Source organism: Budorcas taxicolor, chromosome 3 (genome assembly GCF_023091745.1).
Source record: "Budorcas taxicolor isolate Tak-1 chromosome 3, Takin1.1, whole genome shotgun sequence".
NCBI lineage: Eukaryota > Metazoa > Chordata > Mammalia > Artiodactyla > Bovidae > Budorcas > Budorcas taxicolor.
Genome location: NC_068912.1, coordinates 57,742,232 through 57,763,201, shown reverse-complemented (window position 1 = coordinate 57,763,201; position 20,970 = coordinate 57,742,232). Strand labels below are relative to the sequence as shown.

General features: G+C 35.4%; 1 protein-coding gene across 1 annotated transcript in view; it reads right to left on the bottom strand.

Moving 5' to 3' along the window:
- The window catches only part of COL24A1 (collagen type XXIV alpha 1 chain), a 363,647-nt gene extending 346,513 nt beyond the window's left edge, over positions 1-17,134 (bottom strand). The window contains exons 1-5 of the mRNA XM_052638047.1: positions 17,064-17,134; positions 16,367-16,478; positions 12,185-12,203; positions 9,312-10,663; positions 1,657-1,710 (exon numbers count right to left, since the gene is read on the bottom strand). Coding sequence (XP_052494007.1) covers positions 1,657-1,710; positions 9,312-10,663; positions 12,185-12,203; positions 16,367-16,478; positions 17,064-17,134 — 1,608 coding nt within the window. The remainder of the gene's footprint in view (positions 1-1,656; positions 1,711-9,311; positions 10,664-12,184; positions 12,204-16,366; positions 16,479-17,063) is intronic.
- Between the last annotated feature and the right edge of the window lie 3,836 nt (positions 17,135-20,970).

Here is a 20,970-nt window from a genome sequence, read left to right as displayed (position 1 = left end):
CTCCAGGGGATCTTCCTGACCCAGGGATTGAACCCGGTCTCCTGCACTGCATGCAGATTCTTTACCAACTGAACTATGAGGGAAGACTCTTCCTTCAGTTATACCTCTATCTTAACACAGAAATACTTAATATTTATCTGGTTTTTTTCACTTCTGAATTAATAAACCATTGTGTTTCAGAAGGGGGAGGAATGATAGCAATACAAACATGGAAAGTATATCTAGCAAGATGAAAACTAAGGGAAAAAATTAGATTTCATGACCTCTCATTTGTGTTGGAGAAGGAAACGGCAGCCCACTCCGGTACTCTTGCCTGGAGAATCCCATGGACAGGGGAGCCTGGTAGGTTATGGTCCATGGGGTCACAAAGAGTCGGACACAACTGAGTGACTTCACTTTCACTTTCACTCATTTGTGTAGTCTTCAAAAATAAATTTTTCAATAAAGTAGGTGGGAAAATTTATGAGGATTAACAAATGATTTGTTGATGTAGATGTGGGACCAATGGGTATAAAGTATTCCACAGAGCTCATTAGTGCAAGAGTGAGCAAGGACAGTAACTTTAGGAAAAATTAGCATCAGTGAAAGTCTTGTACTTAACAACAACAACAAAGATAATAATTTGCTTTTTGTTGCCAAATAAGATAAAATCTAGGGATAGAAAAGGTTAAGTTGTGGAAGAACAGCCTTAGCAGTGGAGAGGGAATATAATTAATGCAAAGGGGAACTCAGTCCCTCAGAAAGCAAAATCCAGGGTCTCCTGACAGAGAAGGGGGAGGACAGAAATGGTTTGCTGGCTGGAGGAGAGTGGAGAAGTTTAGAAAACACTCTTGAGAGGAATGTGGTAGGTCATAAGTATAGAGAAAGAAAAGAAATGTTAAACAGCTAGAGCAGAGTAAGCATTCATCTTGAGCCTCACATCAACAAGAGCTTGATGTGAATATGGACCATTTAAATTAGCATTTTAGGGTGAGTTTTAGATTAATTTGTTTATATGATAAGCAAAAATTAGGAATGAAAGTGGATTATATATGGTATTTACATTTGTCTTTATAACATACAATCATAATTCCTTTTCTAGCTCTTCGAAGAATTTCTGCTAGTAAAAGTTCACTTTTTTTTTTTTTTTGAGGTTTGAAAGAAATGAATTCTAACACAGCAATAAATCTTTTGTTGGACCTGTTTAATGTGAAAAACTACTGCTACCCTTGAGGAAGCTTTTTTTCTCTGGACAATTATTTTTTTTAGTTTATAATTCCAATATTTTCCACTATGTAATTCAGGAATGCACTGTTTTAAGGCTGCCCACTCATCTTCATTTCCCAAAGTAAATGATCCCCACCTTGGACTATCAACTACAGATGAGATCACTTTATAACTAAGAATAACGCTACAAGTAGCACCAAAACAATCACTAATCTACAAATTTGATTATCTTTTTGGGCATGTTCACAGAGAATGCTTTGGCTGGGTGTTTACACTCAAATAAATAAGTGGCACATGTTCCCAAGCTTCTCTTGAATCGGCAAAGGCCAGGCTAAGTTTGACAATCCAGGTGGATTTCCAGAGGAAGTACAGATGGTACAACAGTAGGAAAAGCATACAGGAAAGCTACCAACTCTAACAGCAAGTGAGAAATGGAGCCCATCCACTTACCCGTGGACCTCTCTTTCCTGATGGACCTGGGATGCCTGCCGGGCCAGGGGGACCCTTGGAAAACAAATGCTGAGATATTAGACAAGAGAACAGACACATCGTTTCTCACAAGTCTTGTGAAAATTTCACTCCATGGCTCTTTTTTGATCCCCAGTTTCTAGCTGATGATGATTTTAAAATAACATGAAACCCCTCACCTCAATCAGCAGGAGGGAGAGTTGAAATTCAGACGTCCTCTTTAATCTGGTCAGATATGGCATCAGGAACTCTGTGACTTATGGTTACGGCCACTGTATCTGGTTTTTACAGGGACCATAACTAGTAGTTTTGTGGGTAGTTTTTTACCTAAATTTACTTTTACTACTGAAAGAGGAATTCAATTTAGGGTTTGGAGACCAACAACTACAGGTTTTTTTGGTTTTTTTCCAAACACATTTCAAAAGAAGACTTTCCTTGAAAAAGTAAAGCATTGACCATTTTATGTTTTTTTAGAAGACTTATACCAAAGATCTGTGTAATGTGTTAAACTGTTACAATGAGATCCTTCTAGTATGTGAGTTGCTCAGTTGGGTCCAACTCTTTCCGAATCCATGGACTATACACAGTCCGTGGAATTCTCCAAGTCGGCATACTGGAGTGGTAGCCGTTCCCTTCTCCAGGGATCTTCCCAACCCAGGGATTGAACCTAGGTCTCCTGCATTACAGACGGATTCTTTACCAGCTGAGCTAGTATATTCAGTAATATATCTGCCCTACACAAAATGCAGCATACCAAGAGGTCAATAGAGTTAAATGGTTTTGTCAAAACAAAATCAATTTTAAGTAAAAACAGTAAAAAAGTAAAAACAGATCAATTTTAAGGTATTCTGAGTTCTTTAAATGTCACTTTTGAAATATATCAAATAAGAAATAGGAAACTACTACTTTACTTCCACATATTAATGCCTTATATTATCTTTTTTTAACTTATTTTAACAATCAACTGGTAGAGGAATAAATATTCATTTGGGATATGATTAATACATTTTCATTCATTCATCTGCCTGTTCATTTCATTGTTACTGAGCATTCTGCTGCCACGGCATTATTCCTGATGTCTCAGAGCATACATATAGCTATGTTTTACATTTATATACAGTGTTTTACAAACATTCATTCATTATTCCAGTAAAAATACTATGAACTTTGATATTAAACATGTCAAAGTTAAGATATTAGCCCTACCATTAACATATAGCATGACCTACTGATCTTCATTGTCATGTAACATTTTTCTCTTTGAAATGTTCTCCTTTATTGATGCTTTCTTTCAGTTTTTTTCAGTTTTCTAATGTTCTTTGTATATTTCAAACTGTCCATTTTCCTTTTTATTTTGCCTTTTTATACCCCTTAACAAAAACCTTTCATGTATTCCTTAAAATTAAAAAAGTAATATTTCTCTTTCAACCACATAAAAGTAATATTTCTATTCTCCATCCCGAACTATTCAAATATTTTGAGAATTACTACTATATCACTGGCTTCCATCAAAACTTGACTTTCACTTATTTTTTAAAAAAATTAAAACTCTTTTTAAACTAGTTCTGGTTCTACTTTTATCCTCAGAATTTAACAGCTGATGATTTTAAGTCCTCTAAAATAGACTCTAAAAATAAAAAATTACATGAAAAATTAAATATCTAGTTTGGTTTACTGCCCTATCATGCTACTTTGTGACAAAAGAAACACTACTACATTCACACTGAAAAAGCAATTATTACAGTTCATATTAGATAGTGGAAGTGGGGGAAAAAAGCATATTTATGCTGTGATTAAAATATTTGAATTAATTAGCAATAAGTAAAAATAAATTTTAACTTGTCTTCACAATTTTTTATTTCTATATCTTTGAGAATAAGTTATTAATAGGCATTTCCTATAAACCAGAGAAGGAAAGCAATTTTATATGATATGACTTTTTTACGAATTATTTTCTATAAATGAAGTACTAGAAAAGGCACTTTAACTTTCAGATTATCAGTTATTAAGAGAAAGTATAATTCAGTTAAAGAGCAATGCTATGGCAATCATCCAAATTGAAAGTGAAGTCACTCAGTCATGTCTGACTCTTTGCGACCTCATAGACTGTAGCCTACCAGGCTCCTCCATCCATGGGATTTTCCAGGCAAGAGTACTGGAGTGGGTTGCCATTTCCTTCTCCAGGGGATCTTCCCGACCCAGGGATCGAACCCGGGTCTCCAGTATTGTAGGCAGATGCTTTATCGTCTGAGCCATCAGGGAAGCCTGGCAATCATCCAGTCTACAGTCAGATCATGCTTCAATCATTTACTTGATGAATGACCTTAGACAAGTCAGCTACTCTTGCTAAGACTTAGTTTTCTCATCTTTATAACACTGATGATGTTCTAGTGGATATTAAAGTTATTGTATATAAAATACTTGTAACTACGTCTGATATAGAGTAATTAACCATAAACTGCAGAGCAATGTTTTAAAAGTATGCATGGAGCACAAGTAGTACTCAATGTTAGTTACAATATTATTATTACTAAGGTAATATACTGAAGCAAATGTATCCAATATTTGTAAGAGAGTAATGTCTGGTTGATCTTGGAAGTCTTGCATCTAAATTTCTTTTTATAGTTCACTCACTCATTGATTCATTCACTTACTCAATAAACATTAGTAAGCATCAAAGCCTCCTGGAGCTGACAATGAGATAAAAAGACATCCACTAACAAATAAACATATAATATGCATTTTATTTAGTGACATGAAGAAAAGAACAAGCAACCAAGAGAGATCAACAGAGTGCACATAATTTATATTGTGCTATGAGAGAATGTGTCTCTGAGGAAGCTCTAAATTAGACCTAAAAAATGAAGAGGAATGAGGAAAGAAGAGAAAATAAAATTTGAAAATAGGAATAAAATGAATGACAGCATGAGTAAAATAAAACAAACAAAAATACAATCTTATTAAGGAGCTAAAAGAAAGCCAACAGTGGAAGTAAGCAAAAGTGGAACAAGATGATGTTGCTGAGGAAAACAGAGGCCAGATGATATATGACTGCATGGGTCATGATAAAGACTTTTTAATTTATTCTAATTGCTATACTCTCCTGTCACTGAAGAGTCTTAAGCAGATAAACGACATGATCTAATTTACATTCTAAAATGGGTCACTAGAGGATTTCTATAAAAGATAGCAGAATGAGAACATTTTTAAAGCTACTCTCCTTCCCTCAAAAACCCTCTGAAAACAACAAAAAATACCAAAAGAAAAAACCCTCTCTGATGAAACAAAGAAACAACCACAACCACAAACCACAAAATATGAAAATTATCTTTCAAATAGTGAGACATTTTGGAATAAGGAAAGATGCTGAAAGATGACTAAAAACAAAAAACCCTCCTCAGACCTCAAACCTGGGACAGACTACAGATATCTAACAGTATATCAGTCCAGAAAGTTCATTCCAATGATCCTTTAATGACAATAGCTAAGTTCAAGGGAATGGTAAAGCCACAGGGAATCTAATTCATGACCCTGCAAAGATCCAGTTCAAACAACCAAGAGCAAGGAAGGCAGAGCTGAAAAGGAAGAACCCATCATTTTTATGGTCTACAACAAACCTCCTAACCTCAGGAAATTTCTGGTGCAGGGAGGAGGTAAAAGACAAGAGCATAAATCATCAAATCACTTCTAGATCGATACAGAGGGCTTCATGCACATGAAAATGAGAGGAGATACATTTCTAGGTAGAGGATACAATACATATTGAAAGATGGCATTGAAGGCAGCAACTTAAATTTGATGCTGTGTTCTACTCCACATTATTCCCTTTTGCCTGTCCCTGCACCATGCTAAAACACATAGTGGCCCAAACAGTGGTGTCTCTATTTTAAAAATGAGCAATAACCAGAAAGAAACCAGCAAGGGACCTATACATTTTGAGGGGCTGGGGGGAGTGTGAGGACAGAAACATAAATTAAAGTAAATGAAAATTTTTTACCAGAAAAGGATTACTCCATGCAGAGAAAGAAGTTCATACAGTTCATTATAAATCCAAAAAATTTCAAGATGCTGTTTTTCTACAAAAACCTCCAAGAAGAGTCATAAAAGACAAAAATAACAACCAAGGTAATGAAATGTGAGCCAAGAGAGCTTCAAGATTGAAACAGCAAAATAAGAAAGAATTATAGACTAAATCCACATCAGAAGCAATAATAGCTGACCACAACTGAAAAAAAATCAGTCAAGGAATATGGATGTAGTTTAACTGAATTTACATAAAATAAAACGGAAAAAAGCAAACACATGGACATCATTGTAGAGAAGATAATAAATACTATCATCACAAAGGACTTTTAAAATGTGTATACTGGTGTGCCTGAAGAATATAGAAAAGTGGATAAGAAAAATACCTGAGAATATAAGGAGAGATGTTTCTTTAGTAAGCAAAAAAACAAAACAAAACACTCAGATCAAAAGAGAACCAGAAAAAACTGACACAGAACCTAATAGCTTTAGTGAAATGAACTTCAAAGATATCAAAAGAACATCAAGGGTATGTAGCTGAAAGACAGGCACCAACAAGTAGGAAAGATCAGGCTGTCCTCAGGCTTAATCCACTTCAAGAAGCAGTGCAAAATCTCTATAAAGTTCATCATTTCATCACCATTTACTCTCATACACTTTCTAAAATTTACCTTTAGACTTCTACACTATGCTGAAATCATTATCAAAGTTCAATAACAACTTTCCCACCAGAAGATCCAAAGGATTTCCTCTACTTTATCTCAGTCTTTCAGCACCGTTGATCAAAACTCTCATCTTTGGCTTTTATGAGACGGTATTATGGGCTTCCCTGGTGGCTCAGATGGTAAAGAATCTGCCTGCAATGCAGGAGACCCGAGTTTGATCCTGACCCTGGGTCGGGAAGATCCTCTGGACAAAAGAATGGCTCCCCACGCCAGTATTCTTGCCTGGAGAATTCCATGGACAGAGGAGCCTGGCAGGCTACCATGGGGTTACGAAGAGTCAGACACGACTGAGTGACTAACGCTAACTATATTTTTCTGTCCCATCTGTCTATCCCGTCACATTTCTGCTTTTTTATTTTTCCTTCTATAACCACAAAGCAAACATTCCTTACAATTTGGCTCTTGACTCTATGCCAAGTCCTTTCCTTGCAAATTTCTTGACTCTACAACACTAATGGGAAAACTCCCATAATCTATACCCCCCTACTTTGACTTCTCTTTTCACTTCACCTTCTTCAACTCTTTGAACAGCTTACTGATTTGCCAACAGCACCTTAAATGTTTTAACTTGGTTTCTTCTCCTAAAATCAACTTCCTGTCTTAATTACTCATTTTTATATTGGTATCACCAGTCTCTCAACCCACAGGCTTAAAACCTTAGAGCCACCTTGATCCTCTTTCTTTTCATTTGGTCCCTAAGTCCAATTAATTTCCTAGTTCTACCAAACCTTCCCTCAAGATCTCCCCTGAATGCTACTTTTCCTTTGCATTTTCACTGCTGTCATTCTAGATAATGTCCTAGTTTTTTAACATCCAGATGATAACAGGAATTTCCTGTCTATTCTGGGCACTGCCACAGACTGACTTCCCTATTCATACCTCTGCTTAGAAACCTATAAAATTCCCCACTGAGAACAAGATAAAGTCAGAACTATTAGTTTGCAAATTGAGACCTCTACAACCTGTACAGGTGTACCCTGGCCTTACATGTATCTACCATTATTCAGCCTCATATTGTGAACGAGTTTGACCTTTAGAGGCAGAAAACCTACCTCTAGGGTCAAAATCCTGGGTCTATCATTTATTGGCATGTGGTTATGAGCAAGCAAACAAATTACTCTGGGCTTCAGTTTCTTCACCTGAAAAATGAGGGTAATAATACCAAACTTATCAAGTTTTTCTAAGATAACGAACATAAGGGGCATGGCAGAGTTCCTGCCACAGGTAAAAAATCTCAATAAATTATAGCTATTTTGCTGGTTTTCCTACATAAAAGATACAACAGTTTCTTTCACCTATCAAAATCTTATCCATTATTTGAGGTCTAGGTTCTAAGCTTGCCCACAAGAACCGATCATGAACAGCTCAGCCTTAAGTGATGTTTCAAAGAGTTCTCCTCAAAAATTTTTTCTTACCTTTGAAAATGTGTACTCCACATGTTTCGTTTGCATCTCTCAGGGTCATGTATCTTACTTGACCATGAGACAGGTTATAGTGTACTTCTGTATCGCTATTACCGCAACATAAGCTCCTTCTGAGCAGTGACTCTGTTTTACACAATTTATGTTTCTGCTTTGCCCATAGGAGAGACTAAGGAAGTATCTGTGGACTATTATTGCTTCACCAACCATTGCCGAAATAACTGTTTCTGGATTTAGAGCAGAGATTAATAGTCATCTCTGACACTTTTTGAAGAAACTAAACAGCTTCCTTAACTGTTTAATATGACCTGCCTAGTGGCTCAATTTTACTACTAGCTGAAAAGCTATTTCTCTTTAATATATTCTTCTGATTTTATTAAATCCTTTAAACATTCACTCTAAGCATTGCTCAATACCTATCAAGTTACTCTGAGTAATAACCATGAAAGAAACACAAGCTAAGCAAGTGGCATCATCTCTTGTTCTATGGTTTCTGGAACTAAACAAATGTCTCAAATTTTACTTCCATCAAATCAAGAAATATCTTAAGATATATTTTATTCTGCTTGCAATTAAAAAAAGATTTCTAAAGATATATAAGTTTATTGTTTAAAGGTATTCAAAATATAAAAGGTAAAAACATGTCTCTAATGTGATTTTAAATAGCTTTAAATGAGTGTTAAATGATTAAAAAAATCATCCATCAGTAATTGCACCTACGTGACAAAAGAATTTCAGAGCTAAAGTCATCAATCTATTATCTCATAGCTTTGTTAATGAATTACTAAGGAAGTGACTTGGCTTTTTTCCTACTGAATGGACTGATGGACTGCTGAGTGGCTATTTTTGCATGAGGTAGATGGAACTTCTATTAACTTATAAATGTAAATTGGTCATATCATGGAAGATATAATGAAATATGTTACTCTTTATAATCCTAAGTGAAATATTTTAATTTCTATAATATAAGGGTTTGCTTTTCCCCAATGACTCACTATAAAATTATATCTAAAAGGTAATACTCTTTTAATTCATATGATATTACTTTGCTGAAAATACATTTAATAATGTATTCAAAATATTTTTATTTAGTCTACTCTAACTTTAATATTCTCTCCTAACATGACTATGCATTAAGTCTACAGGTTTTTAATAAAATAGAATGCTGATCTGTATTTAGCAGCTCAATTCCTGATTGAATTTTAACTGAACAAGAATAACATAGCTTACTCACCACTTTGCCAGAATTAAGTAACCTTCTGAGCCACCCAAGCATTTTTCAAAAGTACAACATTTGAGCCAGAGTAGCATTCTGGTTGGATATATTATAGCAACCATGAATGCACTCACAGTAAGCCAGGCTACATACTTAAGACAAATCTGTTCTATATTGTTCAGCCCAGAGAATTCTTTTTGAAATGGATGGTAAATTAGTGCATTAAGACATATTTTAAAAATAATAACTTACAGGAGGTCCAGTGTCCCCTTTTGGCCCTCTTAGATTCTCCATTTCGAGCACCGTATTAAGATCCTCATAATAATAATAATCATAAAGCTCAGTTTCATAGCTATTTTCGATGGGATAAGTAGCATCAGGATCAAATTCACCTTCCTTCCTTAGATCAAGGTGATTATCCACAGATGGCTCATCTGTCACTCTGTATAAGGTTGTGTTTAAAATATGCTGCAGTTCTATAAGTTCATTAGTATGCAAATTTGCTGTGATAGCCTTCTTGAGATTCTTAACTGCATCTTGTTTTATATGTGGAAGACTGGATGATATCTTCTTAAGTGGTGACAGACCAGCTACTTTAGCATTACGTTGTGTGATATTGTCCGACGCATTTAGAAGAGAAATAAATTTATCCTTGTTTTTTTTCCTTGGCTCATTGAGGCTACCATGGGACACTGGCAGGCTTAAATTTGCCTGGATAAGTTGCTCAGTGATCAATTCTTTGGTCTGAATCACATGGTTCACAAGATCCATAGCAGAGACATTCTGTGAATGAAGAGAAGTTAACTGAGATCTTGATATCTGGTTTTCTTGTTGTTTATTCACTGCCACAGAATCATTATTTGTGAAATCTAGAACACTTTTGTTTTCAGTAAGTGTGTCCTGTGACAGTAATTTTTCACCCAATCTTTTGGGCAGGAGAGAGTTTTCTGGTATCTTAGTTGATACAATAGTTGTATGAGGAAGGCTTGTCTCAGGGCGACACTGCTGTTTCACATATCTGCAATAGTTTGCAGATGCTTCTGCAGAAGGAATAATATCCAACTGACATACTACTCCTTCAAAATGGACAGAATTATTATTCATACTTCCCAAGGTAAACACACTGTTAGAATCAAAGGTCTGAACTTCCGAAAGAGTCTCTCTGCTAAAATATTTCTTTCCACATTCAACAAACATTGAGACATCTTGATTGCTAACAGCAATGGCAAATGAGTGCCATCGCTCATCGTGAACGCTGTAGTTGAAAAAAACAGACTGCTTTCCTCCAAGGTATACCACTAATTTTTTAGGTAATAACTGTACTCCTAATTGCAGTCTATTTTTATTTCTAATGCTGAAGAGAAATGCATTGTTTACTCTGTGTGACTGTAACCCAATTAATATTGTAAATGGCTGTTCTAAGTTGACTGGTAAAATTTTCCTAAGAGGTGATTCAATACAGGAATTGTTTCTTAAAATGACACCCGATTCTGTTACATGGACCCCCTGAGGTAACGGTGTAGATGATGGTGGTACAGCGGTCACTGATGAGGAGTGTCTTACATCTTTGCCTCCAAGGCCTAGTTGATGAAGAATATCTATGCCTGGAAATTAAAAAGAGAGAGAAAGAGAGAAAGAATCTTAGGCATTCATGTGTTCATATAAATGTTTGAGTAAGAAAATCTTCCTTGTAGGTATCAATAGTAGTCCCTAAAATAAACATGCTCTATCAATAACTAATTTCTAGGTAATGAGAGGTATGGAAAGGGAGAGTAAAATGTTACTCTTTATCATCTGAAACACACACACCCCAATATCCCTATGCCCAAAGTTTAATAAATGTTCTTTCATTCTTCCAGTTAGGAAGCTTATTTGTTACTCCAATGAATGTATGTGTTCAAAGATTCCCAGATGGTCATTTACTTCTTTAATTTATAATTTAAAATTTTATGACTTCTGTGATAAAGACAAACTGGAGACAGACTTACACAAAGAAATTTTAAGTTTGGAAACCATTTTATAAATTAAGTTCACACACCCATTTAAACTATAATTTTTCAGAAGGTTTTCTCTTTAGCCTTCCAATAATTTGCAAGTTACATAAGAGCCCTCCCTATGCCTAATTCCTTAAGTGTGTGCTACACATATAGTACCCAGTACCCTGAAAACTTCTGGACAAGACAACTGAAATTCTTACAGTTGCTGATCACTGTATATTTTTCTCTCCCTTACATGTTCCTCTCTCTTCTATTTTGTCTGGGTCCTCCACAGTAATTCTTAATCCAAATAATTTATCAGTTCAGTTCAATTCAGTCGCTCAGTCATGTCCGACTCCTTGCGACCCCATGAATCGCAGCACGCCAGGCCTCCCTGTAATTTATAGACTTTCTTAAGAACTTTTATTAAAATATAGGTTTTACATATATTTTATAATTATGATTTTTCTAGTTTTCATTGTAATATTATTGATAGTAGATTGCCTATCTCCCTTATCCAATTATGAACTCTTGGAAGATGGATTCTATGTCCGCTTAGAATATCTATTATACCTATTATATTATCTATTATATTTCTCTTCGACCTTCTCGATAACTTCTGAATGAATGGATTTGCCCCACCCAAATCTGATCAGATGTAACATGTACCCCTAGAGTCCAACAAAATTATATACCATTTGTAAAAACTAATAAATCTTCTCAAAGATACAGAACAGCTTAAATAGTCGTGTGAGCTTTGTTATTCTTTGGGTGATAAATTTCCCAGTTGTATCACTGTACATTAAAGAACTATTTATTTATAACCATAAGTGAGGAAAAATTAAGATTTTTAAAGAGTAGCCAGCAAGATTACACATCATCTTAGTTTTCCTTTCATAAGAGAGTAGTAGATATTTGATAACTCATGTTTATTACAAACTGCAAATACAGTAGCAGATGTCCACCAAAATATTCCTGACAGCAGTTATAAATTATATGCATCTCCAGGAATTTGGGGAAATACTTTAAAGAGGCCCCATAAAAACATGCAAAAAACATGTTGATGTCTTATGTTTTAAAATAATTCATAACAGAGTTTAATTTTATTCCATAATATGGCTATTTGCTTTAATATAAGACATGAATTACCAGCTAGATCATTCCCAATCTTCAACGAAAATTTACAATTCTGAAACATAAGGGCTTATCTGTGACTTTGGATATTCTCAATGCTAACTGCCTCTAAGGGTATTCTCAATTCAAGAAATAAACTATGGAAGAAACACTGCTAATATGAAAGTCACAATGATTGAAGTATATACAATAATAAAGTGTGTGAAAGTTATCATTCTATGATGCCAGATCAGCTACTCTTACACAAACGAAAAGTCAGAATTAAGTGGTATGATATCTAGGCCTGCTACTTGCCCAGAAAAAACCAATCTTTGTATTTAAGCCCTGCTATCTACTACCTCAAATTTCTGATTCTATTAGAATGAAATACTAGAGAAAGTATTATTTTAAAACTTCAGTATACATCTTTTCAATATTTATATTCATATACACATAATATAAATGCCTCCTTCAATTCTAATATACAATACATGTATACTTCCTTCCATTCTGAGTTTTTATGACAAATAGCTAGGCTTTGTAAAAATCAAACGTTTTTAAGCATTTAATAATCAAAAAAATTTAATTTTTGAACCATCCTTGCATTCCTAAAATAAAACCTACTTGATCATTGTATTTTATTCTTTTAATACCTTACTGATTGTTGAATATTTTATATATAGACATACTGCATTAAGACTGGTCTGTGGTTTTTCCATTTTTTACTATCTTTATATAACTATAATGTTGGACTTTATTTTTTATGGCCTAGAACAGTTTAAATTCCTTTAAATTTTTTTCTCAAAAGTTAAATAACACTCAGTTGTAAATCAAGGTTATCATGTTGGCCTTTTCATTGATAGCTCTTCATTCACCCTAATTTCTTTTATGTCAGTTAATTTATGCAAAATTTCAACTATCTCTTGAATCAATTTTTAAAATTTATATTTTTAGGAAATAACTTCCTTTTAGGCTCCAAATGTATTACTCAGAAATCATCATAATATTCCCTTGAAATTATTTTTGTTTCCCTATCTAGATTCTCTCTTAAAATTTCCAGTTTTGAATATTTTGGTCTGTGTTCTTAAGGGTAACTATTGCTTATTTCAAAAGTAGAGCCTTGTATTTGTTTATCCTTTCTATTATTCTCTGTCTGCTTTCTATATCATTTTCTGCATCTATCTTTATTATCTTTTCTTATTTTCATTTGATTTGATTCTTTTTCTAGTTTCTAGAGATGAACACTTATTCATAGTACCTAAGCAGTACATTTTCTAAGTACTGTTTTAGCTGTATCCCATAGATTTTTGATGTATACTTTTCATTTTGTATGATTTTTCATTTTTGCAGTTTTCTAGAAAGTATGCAATTTTTACTTGTATTTTTCCCAATGACCCAAATGACTCAAGAAGAAAGGCAAAATTTTCCAGTTAGGTTTTATTTTCTGATTTTCTTAGTAAAACCTAACAGCATTGTGACTAGAAATGGTGTCTAGGTTGCACTTTTTGTTTTTGAAATTTAGCCTAATAAATGGTTAATTTTTTAGTGTTTGATCAGTACTTGCAACGGTTTTCAAGGTATAGAATTTAAAACCAGTTGGCTGAACCTCATTGTTTATTTTATATCCTTTATACCCTCCTTTTTATACAGTTAATCTATCATGGAGTAAAAGATTAACAAAGTCTCCTCACTATTTTATCTTTTTTGGCTTTTTATCTCATGTGGCCTTAACTTTATGAATATTAATGTTATGGTTGTTATACAGAGATAGTCATAATATTCATATATTTACTGGGTATTGCACCTCTTCAAATGATAAGGAGTAATGTCTATCTTGTTTATGACCTCTGCCTTATCTGGTATGAAGCCCCTTTGCCCTCACATTTTGTTTGCATTATCTGATAACCTTTGCATATACTTTATTTTTATCCACTTTGAAGTACTGTCTTAAGTGGAAGTAGTTTGACTTGTTTGTCTGAAAATTTTTTCTTTGAATATAAAATTAAATCTATTTACATTCATTGATGTGATAGTTTGCTTAATCTGTCATATTTTGCTTTCCCATTTTAATTTTTAAAGTCACTATGTGTTTCCTTTGCTATTTCATGTAGTTCTTTTGAGATAAGAAAGGTTTCTCTATTTTAAAGTTTACTTTTAAAGTTGTAAGTGCATACAATGTCCCTAGTCCACTTTAGACATAGCTATTAATTTTACTGAACAATGTTTTCTTTTCTTTTTTCTCCTTTTTGTCCCTTTTTCCTTTACCACCTAATATTAGTCAATAAGATTATCTTTCTTAGTATTTACCTTTTCATTAAGTACTATCCTTACAGTGTTTTCTATTTAATTTATCTGCTTCAGATAATATTAATTCTCAGCTTCTGATGAACCAATCAGCAAACTTAATCTACTTCCTGGGTTTTTTTCCTCTTTTTCTTCCTCCTTTTTTGGAGGCTGTATCAGTTCTATACTGCCAGTTCATATGCTATTCATATTGTTTCATTCCCATATCTTCTTCCGTTAAATAGAACCAGTCTTTCGTAGTCATTTCTCTTTGCTGAAGTCTATGCTCTATTAGTTTCCTTAAGAAGGGTTCATGAGAACCTTTCCTGACTTTTTTAAATGATTGGTAATGTTGTACCTTAAGTTTCACTGAACGTAACATTCTTTGTTGGTATTTTCTTTCTTTGAATATCTTACAATTATGTTTCCACCGGCCTTAGGTGTTGATGTTAGGGTCAAAAAATCTGAAGCCAGCTAACATTTTTCTCCTTCTAAGTGATTCAATTTTTTTTTTTAAACCAGCATACCCCAAAGATGTGTTATGTTCTTTATCTTCAAAGTACAGTGACTTTTTATTAGGATATGGCTTCATATTGATCATTCTGGATAACTGTGTCTGGCACATCAGTTCAGTTCAGTTCAGTCACTCAGTCGTGTCTGACTCTTTGCAACCCCATGAATCGCAGCACGCCAAGCCTCCCTGTCCATCACCAACTCCCGGAGTTCACTCAGACTCGCGTCCATCAAGTCAGTGATGCCATCCAGACATCTCATCCTTTGTCATCCTCTTCTCCTCCTGCCCCCAATCCCTCCCAGCATCAGAGTCTTTTCCAATGAGTCAACTCTTCGCATGAGGTGGCCAAAGGACTGGAGTTTCAGGCTTTAGCATCATTCCTTCCAAAGAAATTCCAGGGCTGATCTCCTTCAGAATGCACTGGTTGGATCTCCTTGCAGTTCAAGGGACTCTCAAGAGTCTTCTCCAACACCACAGTTCAAAAGCATCAATTCTTCGGTGCTCAGCCTTCTTCACAGTCCAACTCTCACATCCATACATGACCACTGGAAAAACCATAGCCTTGACTAGATGGACCTTATTCGGCAAAGTAATGTCTCTGTGTCTGGCACATAGTATGCTCATTTGTTGTAGAGATTCTTTTCCCTGTTTTCATCTTTCTTTTTTTTTTTTTTACTGCTAAGTTCTTGCAAATCTTAAATTCTCTTGAGTGTTTATTGTATTTTATAGTTTCGATTTTCTCCTTCAAAAATTCCTATTATAAATATGCTGAATCTCCATTGCTGTGCTCTATGTCATAGCTCTGTAAATGTTATCTTCAGTTCCATTTGTTTGGTTTTCTCATATCTTGTGCTTCCTATAATGTCTAATCTCTTTGTGTTCCAATTTCATTTTGATTTGTAAAAGGGTTTTTTCCCTTACTACTTCCTTTGAGTTCTACAAGCTCACAGTTCATATCCTTTTAATATATCTGAGCTCTTCTATTTCTGCTTTATGATCTTCCTCCCATAGAAGGGATTGTTTTTCTGTGTGCACATTCTCATTTTTGCTTGTTTTCCCCTACATTTGAGCTTGTTGTGTTTTTCTATTTTAGTTTCTTATGGTTTTACATCCAAGCAATTTTTAGAAGGATGCTGGGAGAAAGTGGAGAGCCATTCCTGCCAAATCTCAAAAGCAGAGGTTTTGTTTCAGCATTATCGGAGTTTCCTGCTCAAATGGCTCCTTGATACAGTCCCACCTTCTCTGAACCAAAGTTAGTCTAGGAGGACTAAACCCAGCTCTGTGCACAACTCCTCTCTCCTTCCCTGTAATCACTCCCACTGGCATACGCTTCAGAATGAATCCTTCACCTTAGGAAGTAGATTTTTTACATTTTTTTTTTTTTTTTTGAGATCTGTCCCAGTGAGCCATTTAGCTTTTACCTGTGCTTCTTTCTTGTACTTCCCTCTAGGCAGCTTTGGTTCTCCCCAGATCCTGCGGCACTTGTTAGATACAACGGGGCTTCTTTGGCGGCTCAGAAGGTAAAGAATCTGCCTGCAATGCAGGAGACCCAGGTTTGATGCCTGGATTAGGAATATCCCCTGGAGAAAAGAATGGCTACCCACTCCAGTATTCTTGCCTGGAGAACTCCATGGACAGAGGAGCGTGGCGGGCTACAGTCCATGGGGTTGCAAAGAGTTGGACATGACTAAGCAACTAACACTTTCACTTTTCAAAGGTTAAGTACTTCAAGGTGTGCTCCTCACTTTCTGGAAGTTGGCTTTTGCGGTTACTTTCTGAAATCTTTCTATTGACTTTACTCCACAGAGCATCTGCTTTTCTCAGCAGAACTGGGGAGTTTGAAGATTATATCAGTACCTAGTTTTACTGGAAATGCAGTCTTTGGGTTCCTTTACTATTTCATTCACCTTATCTCATTTGTATGATATTCAGAAACAGAAAAAAGAAAGTATCTTAGAGTTTTAAGTTTATACTAAAGTCAATACGCATCTCATAGATGAGGAGTATGAGGTCCAGAGAGATTAAGTAACTTGGTCAAGGACACACAGTTGATAAAAGGTAGAAATGAATTTGAGCACAATCAGACTGACTTCAAAGTCTAACATCTTCAGCGTCTACCTTCCGCAGTGCCTTCTAGCCACGGTGCTCTCCACACCACCTCGTTGCCCTTGGAAAGCCGCACTAATCATGGCAGGATTATTTCCCCAACAGAAAACTGAGTGGAGAACAGTCTCTAGGTAGCCACCAGAGTTGGCATCTGATGTGAACTCTAATTATTATTCTAGTTTTAACCATTCTCATCTCATCGTGAATGTTTAGCAAATGTTTTGAGTAGATGACTAAAGAGAGCATATAGAAATATCTCAGAGATATTACAGGCTCTGTTACAAACTACCACAATAAAGTCAATATTGGAATAAAGTGAGTTACACAAATTGCTTAGTTTCCCAGTGCATAGTAACTTATGTTTATACTATACTGTAGTCTATTTAGTATGCAACAGCATTATGTCTAAAAAATAATGTACATACTTTAATTAAAAACTACTTTATTGCTAAGAGTACTAACCACCATCTGAGCCTTCAGAGAATTGGAGTCTTTTTGCAACAGTACCAGAAACACTGATCACAGATCACAATAATAAATATAAAAATGAAAAAGTTTGAAATATGCAAGAATTACCCACAAGTGACACAGAGGTATAAAGCGAACAAATGCTGCTGGAAAAACAGCACTGGACAGACATGATTAAAATAAGGTTGCCACAAATGTCCACCTTGTAAAATACACAATATCTGAGAAATGTGATAAAGCCAAGTGTAATAAAATGAGGCATGCTTGCAGAGAATTCTTAAGGATAAAAAGTCACAGACAAGAGGAGTGGAGAGAACAGAAGGAAAAAGAAAAAGATTTCTATCATATGACAGACTTTTTACATTAATTTATGCCTAGCCCTAGATACCACCAAATTGCAATTTTAAATTTAGATAATTGGTACTGATGAATAGAGCAAGAAAAATCTCAGTTGTCTATAAGTTACTTGTTTCATGAGTTAACTCTAACCAGGAAATCAATCGAGTTTGTGTCACTTAGGAAACTAGTTACCATTTAAAGAATACTTCTTATCAATCAGGCACTTCATTAGATGGTGTAAATTTTTTAAAGAATAAGAATAGCAGCATTAATTAAATTGTTTCTATGTACCAAGAACTATGTTAAGAATTTTACTATATTAAGCCAGGTAATTCCTGTAACATAATGAAGTATGTGCTATTGTTAATCCATCTGAGAGCTACAAAAACAAGTCACAGAGAATTTAAATAATTTTCCCAAGGTCATCCAACTAGAAAGTTCAGAGGCAGAATTTGAATGCAGGCAGTCCTCTGGAGCCAATCTTTTAGCATGACAACTTTCAGGAATGCGTATGTGGTGGCCCAATGGCAGAACTGATTGTATCTCCACCAATTTGCTTCTTAAATAGAAAATACATTATGGTGTTTCCAAGACAACGCTTTGCTCTTTTTACTGTAAACATCAAACATAATGACTTCATCTAAACCATGGTTGCAGTAACCACATATGCTGACTCAGAAAATTCTCTTCTGAGGTTTGAATAACTAATTACCCATTCAATTTATCCACTAGAGATTAGCTATCCCACTAGCACTTCTAACTCAATACATTTTACCCCACTTCTGTTCCTCTTACATTAGTGTCTTTCTCAGTGAAGATCCCCACTACCACACCACACCATCAGTCTGAGTAATGTTTCTATAGTGCAAATTATATCATGTTATTCTCCTGAGCAAAATTCAATGGCTTCCCATCATACTAAAAATGCAATCCAAACTTTGACACGATGCATGAAACCTATGTCAACAGCTCACTTCCTGCCTATCTCATCTGTCCTTTCATTTCATCCCACCTCTGCTCAAGTCATGCTGGTCTTTTCTTATGGCTTAAAGCCACTGAATTCATTTTTAACTCACAGTATTTGCATTCATTTTTCTCTTTGCCTAGAATGCTCTAAACCCTTATTCATTCTGATCTAGGCTCAAATATGACCTGTTCAGAGAGGCTTTCCCTAGCCATATTACATAAACTATAAAATAGTCATCCTCCTTGCCCCAGTCATTCTCTAACTCTACTGTCTCACTGAGCTTTATTATTTCTTTGTAATACTGAAAATTTAGGAGAAAATATATGTGTATATAAACTTGCCTATTACTTGGCTCTTTGGCTGAAATGTAAGTACCTAAGAGAAGAACTTCATATTGTTTTATCATAATATTCCAACATTTAGGACAATGACTAAAAACAAAGTAGGTCCACAGTATTGCTTGAATGAATTAATCAACCCAATCATCTATCCCAGAAACCTGGTAATTAGCTTTGATACTTCTCTTCCCACCCATTTTGTATTCAATTACCACGTCCAACACAACCCTTAGCTGAGTTCTCTTTACTTAGCCAGATTTTAATATCAGCCTCCAGATTTTAACATTAGCCTCCTAACAGATTTCTAGGACTTCCCTGATAGCTCATTTGGTAAAGAATCCAACTGCAATGCAGGAGACCCCAGTTCAATTCCTGGGTTGGGATGATCCCCTGGAAAAGGAATAGGCTACCTACTCCAGTATTCCTAGACTTCTCTTGTGGCTCAGCTGGTCTTGAATGACATCCTTGTCCCACCCCTCATCCACACTGCTACCACAGAAAGCTTGGTAAAGTACAGAATAAAACGAAGATTAGTTCATGACACTCCTTCCTATAATGCATCAGCAGTCTTTGTAGCTTTCAGTACAAAACTCATTCATCTTAGTTCAGCCCTCAGGCCCTTAATGATGTAACCTCCTGCCTACATTTCTAATCTCACATCTCATACCTTCCTAGCAAGATTTATCATTTGGCAATATTCTGTGCATATTACTACATATTATTGCTGGGGAGGTTTGCACTATCATGATTCTATTAGGAATGGATAACTGGACACACCACATATGGGACTTTCCTAGGTTCTTCTCCCTGAGTATCTTTTCCAGATTGATTTAATCTGTATCCTTTTGCTGACATCTACTATACCTGAGAGTATAAAAGATTTCCCTGAGTTCTGTGAATCCTTCTAGAGCATTGCTGAGACAGAAAATGGTCTTTGGGATCCTCAAATTTGCAGTTGGTGTCAAAGGAAGTGTGGTCTTCGCAACTGCCCCCTAATTTATACTAATTTATGCATTTTTTCTCAATGATTTATCTTCTCATTCTATATTTTCTACCCTTGACATTTAACTTTCCTTTAATTTCTTGCTATATCAAAGCTTAAAAAAACGCATTCTTTCAGAGTCCTGATAAGAATGTCCCTTCATGCCAAATTTACTCATCTGACAAGACAGTTCAGGTGATACCTCCTGTTTAGGCATCAGTGCAATTTTTGGTTTGTTGTTGTTTTGTTACAAACTAATGACAAATAGGGGGCTTCACAAGTAGTGCTAGTGGAAAAGAACCCACTTGCCAACACAGGAGACACAAGAGATGTGGTTTGATCTCTAGGTCAGGAAGATCCTCTGTAGTAGGAAATGGCAACCAACTGCAGTATTCTTGCCTGGAAAACTCCATGGATGGAGGAGCCTGGAGGATTACAGTCCATGGGGTAGCAAAGAGCGAGACACAACTCATATGTGTATGTATGAGCACAGATTTGCATAATGACAAATAGATCCTTTCTCATGGTGGAGAGTTCTGACAAAATGTAGTCCAGTGGAGAAGGGAAGGGCAAACCACTTTAGTATTCTTGCCTTGAGAACCCCATGAACAGTATGAAAAGGCAAAAAGATAGGACAGTGAAAGGTGAACTCCCCAGGTGGGTAGGGGCCCAATATGCTACTGGGGATCAGTGGAGAAATAACTCCAGAAAGAATGAAGAGATGGAGACACAGCAAAAACAATACCCAGTTGCAGATATTACTGGTGATGGAAGTAAAGTCAGAGGCTGTAAAGAGCAATAGTGCATAGGAACCTGGAATGTTAG